General features: G+C 39.7%; 2 protein-coding genes across 5 annotated transcripts in view; one reads left to right on the forward strand and one right to left on the reverse strand.

Annotated features, from left to right (window-relative positions):
- LOC137996185 (uncharacterized) overlaps window positions 1-1,606 on the forward strand; it is a 1,640-nt gene extending 34 nt beyond the window's left edge. Inside the window, exons 1-2 of the mRNA XM_068841607.1 lie at window positions 1-846; window positions 948-1,606. The exon at window positions 1-846 is cut by the window's left edge and continues 34 nt beyond it. Of these exons, the coding sequence (XP_068697708.1) occupies window positions 1-846; window positions 948-1,606 (1,505 nt within the window). The remainder of the gene's footprint in view (window positions 847-947) is intronic.
- A 1,653-nt stretch (window positions 1,607-3,259) lies between these two features.
- LOC137997840 (beta-1,3-galactosyltransferase 5-like) overlaps window positions 3,260-5,000 on the reverse strand; it is a 24,213-nt gene continuing 22,472 nt past the window's right edge. For all 4 annotated transcript variants that reach the window (XM_068844120.1, XM_068844121.1, XM_068844122.1 and 1 more), the window contains exon 2: window positions 3,260-5,000. This exon is cut by the window's right edge and continues 1,063 nt beyond it. In XM_068844120.1, the coding sequence (XP_068700221.1) occupies window positions 4,950-5,000 (51 nt within the window). In that variant the 3' untranslated portion in view covers window positions 3,260-4,949.

Here is a 5,000-nt window from a genome sequence, read left to right on the forward strand (position 1 = left end):
GTTCTGATGATGATGCTACTAGGGCTGAAATCTGTCCTACTGGGTATAAATTTCTCGATCAACCTCGAACCGATCGTCCTGGTGGAGGTACTGGATTGATTTTTCGTGATTCACTGCTTATCAAGAAAGTCGATGCTGGAGTGAGGAGTTCCTTTCAATTCTCAGAATGGATTGTAACATCGTCCTTCTCCAGGAGTTTACGTATTGTAATAATATATTGTCCTCCATACTCGGATCAGCACAAAGTAACTACTGAAAACTTTTTGATGGATTTTTCTACCTATCTGGAAACACTTCTACTTGTAAAAGAAGAATTGTTGATTGTTGGAGATTTTAACATCCATGTGGATATATCTAATGGCGTTGATGCGATAAAATTTCTTGATCTACTTGATTCTGTCGGACTACAGCAGCACATTAAAAAGCCGACACATGTGCATGGCCATACACTCGATTTAGTGATAACGCGTTCATCTGCAGGTATTATTCAAAGTCAACCCAATGTTGATCGTTTCTTCTCTGATCATGCTTTTATACTGTGTGAGCTGCAGCCACCCAAACCTCAGACAACCGTTAAAACAGTGTATTATAGGAAGCTTGGACGGATAGACAAAAGTGCTCTCATGAACGAAATTGCTATATCCTCCTTTTGCTCTGATTCTTCACTTCACGGTCATCTTAGTACACATGAATTAGATAGTCTTGTACAGAAATATCAGGATACTCTTACAACTGTCATTGACCAACATGCACCAATTATATCAAAGACCTTAGTTGCCAGGCCTAAGGTTCCTTGGTACAATAAAGAAATTGACAACGCCAAACGTCAGAGAAGAAAAGCTGAGCGTACCTGGAGACGAACAAAATCTCCATTTGATTTTGATCAATTTAAATCAAAACGAAACTATGCTATCTTTTTGATGAATCAAAGTAAGCGTGCTTTTTAGACTTTATTGCGGAGAACAGCGACGATCAATGCAAACTGTTTAAAGCTGCAAAAACTCTTCTTGGTAAGAATGATGATCTATTGTTCCCTAACCATCAGGACAAAACAAAACTTGTGAATGACATTGGTCGCTTCTTTGTTAACAAAATTGATGCCATCCGTTCTGATATCGATGGGCATGATCTGGATTCCACCAATGTGCCTAACGATGGGGTAGTTGACGACTCATGTACATTCAACAGTTTCCATCTTCTGTCGGATAGTGAGGTACTAGATCTTATGCATATGTCAACAAAAAAGTCATGCCCATTAGACCCAATGCCAACACCCCTGGTAATAGATTGTGCTGAGGGTCTTCTGCCTGTCATTAAATCAATGATAAACTCATCACTGTCAAGCGGATATTTTCCACATGACTGGAAGCAAGCTTTAATAACACCACTAGCAAAGAAATCTGGCGTGTCGGACTTCAAAAATTTACGACCTGTAAGCAACCTACAGTTCATCTCTAAACTTACAGAACGAGTGGTGTTTAATCAACTTCATGAGCATCTAGTGCGCTTTGATTTATTTCCAAAGCTACAGTCAGCTTACCGCAAAAGTTATAGCACTGAAACAGCATTACTGAAGGATTACGTCTTCAGTCAAGCTTTGGAATAAGGGGTACGGCTCTGGCCTGGCTCTCCTCGTACTTGTCTGATAGACGTCAACGTATCATCTATGATGGATGTCAGTCAGAAGATTTCAAGCTACGCTTTGGACTGCAACAAGGATCTTGTCTTGGCCCGTTATTGTTCACTATTTATTCCAGTAAGTTCTTCCATATAATACGCAATAACTTACCAGATATACACACCTATGCGGATGATACGCAATTGTACCTTGCATTCTCACCCAATAACATCTCGCAATCACAGGCAATTGCATCAATGGAAAAGTGTATCGATGAATTACGGACATGGATGCTCATTGACAAGTTAAAAATTAATGATGACAAAACAGAATTCATGATTATAGGAACTAAACAACAACTCGAGAAGATAAGCCCACAAAATCTGACTATTGGTAAAGCTTCAGTAAATACTGTTACTACTGCAAAGAATCTTGGGACATGGTTAGATAACCATCTTACACTGCAGGAAAATATAAACAAAACTTGCAGAACTGCATACCTCCACATTCATAATATAAGACATATTCGGAAATATTTAAGTACAGACGTAACTGAAAAAATTGTCCATGCTTTTGTGATTGGAAGAATCGACTATTGCAATAGTATTCTGTATGGGCTGCCTGAGGTACATGTAAACAAATTACAGCGCGTTCAGAATTCTGCTATCAGATTGATAACATATACACCACGGACCTATCATATAACTCCAGTACTTAAAGCATTTCACTGGCTTCCCGTCAAATATAGAGTACTATTCAAGACAGCCATACTTACTTTCAAATCAATTTATGCACAATCATCAGAGTATTTACAAGAACTTATAAACATTAGATCTAACACTCAATATAACCTTCGCAACTGAAGATGTTAAAGTCACGGCAATGAACATGTACAAGAACAAGGAATGATTACGTTTTTACAAACGTTGGCCATGTAGCACTTATATTTCAACAGACTTAACTGATTAGAGTGTAATGTGAAGTGATAGTTTTGTACCCCTTATGAACCATGTGCGCGTTAGCCCTAACAATGGAAATGGGGCCCACACAAGGACAGAGAAAAACTCTGACCTGGATGGGAATTGAACCCACGACCTTCGGGTTAGATCACCGCTGCTCTACCGACTGAACTACAAGGTCAGACGGGAGCAGGCCGTGGGAACTGAAGATGTTAAAGTCACAGCAATGAACATGTACAAGTACAAGGAAGGGTTACGTTTTTACAAACGTTGGCCGTGTAGCATTTATATTTACTTAAAGGGAACCTCCACTAAAACAGGGATATATCTTTAAAATAGTTAACATAATGCTCACAATCAAAATTGTTCGAACGTTTTCCAATGGGAGCGTTTGTATCCGAAATAATTAAATTTTAAAAACGGTTGTTTTGGTTTTCAAATTTCCCGGGCGCCGCCATCTTGAATAATTGTGACGTGTCATGGTTGCCCTATTGTTTTAAAACAAAAGCTCTTTGTGCAAATACAAAAGAGCCACCATAACACGTCACAATTATTCAAGCTGGCTGCGCCCAGGAAATTTGAAAACCAAAACAGGCGTTTTTGAAATTCATTTATTTCGGATACAAAGGATTCCATTGGAAAACGTTTGAACAATTTTGATTGTAAACATTATGTTAAATATTTTGAAGTTGTATCCTTGTTTTAGTGGAGGTTTCCTTTAACTAATTAGATTCGCTTAAGTCTGTTGAAATATAAGTGCTCACATGGTTCATATGGGGTACAAAACTAGCACTTCTCATTACACTCTAATCAGTAAAGTCCGGCAAAAACAATAGCTTTTCACGCCCTGCACGTGCTTTTTGTACTTTTGTCCTTTTCTTTGCCGTAGTCAACAAAACAACAACATGAAATAGCCAAATTTGAGGTTTTAAGAACGTCAGCACTTGACGACAAAGTTTCAGTTTTTCCCCTAAATGAAACGCCGTTCCGATCAATGTCAGTTTTGAGGAACTACCACATCCTTGTCATATAAAAAGGTTGAAATAGAGCGATTAGAATAACGCGAATTTATGTTTCGAGATGACCTTCTCGTTGTCGTCAGCGTCGTCGTTGCTTAAGGTCCTATTATTACAGAACTTAAGCAACGACGACGGCAACGAGAACGTCATCTCAAAATATAAATTCGCACCCGCCGCAAACGAGGAAACATTGATTGCGGTCACACTTGAGTGAACACTACTCTAGTGTCAACTCACTGGTGAATTCCTAGGGGAACACTAAACTCAATGTTTCCCTCGGCTGCGCCTCGGGGAAACAAAATGAACTGTTTCCTGAGGGACCAGTCATTAAGTGATTTGTTATATAGCACAAAAAGAAAAACGTGCAACGGCAACAGCAACGGCGGTCGTCGGTCAACATTCGCGGGTAACAGTGCACTGTTACCCTCTGACGTCGTGGATTTTGCACTGTTGCCCGCTAAGAGACTTTTGGCGGGAAATAGTTTCAGTGTTAGATATCATGTGACCTTGAAGTAACCAATGAGAGCGCGCGCTGCTGGGGGAAAAAAACTCAGCTATATAACAATGAACAATAGAATTTGATTTAACACAGGAATTAACTCCCTAATGCGACCGCAACCATTGCTGCTGAAACATTGTTTCCCGAAAGTTCCGCGGCTAGCAAACGAGGAAACATTTGCTGAGGAAGCAATAGTTTCGGAACAAATTTAGAAACATTTTTGTTTCCGCAAGGAATGTTTCCCGGGGTCGCAAACGGGGAATTATTTGCTTCCACAACAATGTTTCCGCAACATTGTCCCTCGTTTGCGGGCGCCTTTAGACTACAGTTTACATATCTTTTTCCTTTATTTACCGTCGTTTCATCTAAGCGTGGACACGTCACGGGGGAAACATGCTCTAACTGGTTGCAAACATGACAAGTTTTCTCTTCAATCCTTCGAAGTTTGAGGGATGTTTATGCAAGTTTTCCTAGAATGGCATGAAGACTGGATATCAAAGACTTTTTCTAAGAAATTAATACGTTCAGTCAAACTATCGCACGCAAACGTTTGCTTATGTTAACGGCTGCCAAACTCAAACTTCAAAGAGCATGTTTTCCCGTGGTGTGTCCACGCTTAGATGAAAACGACGGTATACTACCCACAAAAACATAAACAAAAACAAAATGATAAAGACATTCTTAAGGGACTCTCAGCCAGGGTAGTGTTCTTAGTATGTTCTTAAAACTCTGGTTAATCTCAGCCTGACCGCCCTTATCGAAACGGTTCTTATTAAAAATAAAAAAAAAGGTCTGTTCCCAAACCACCCCCTTCCCCCCCCCCAAAAAAACAAAAGGTTTGATCGATATACGTATTAAGGTTCAGTGTCATTCTTTCCCGACATTATTACCCTGGGACGCTGTGT

Source organism: Montipora foliosa, chromosome 3 (genome assembly GCF_036669935.1).
Source record: "Montipora foliosa isolate CH-2021 chromosome 3, ASM3666993v2, whole genome shotgun sequence".
Classification (NCBI taxonomy): Eukaryota; Metazoa; Cnidaria; class Anthozoa; order Scleractinia; family Acroporidae; genus Montipora; species Montipora foliosa.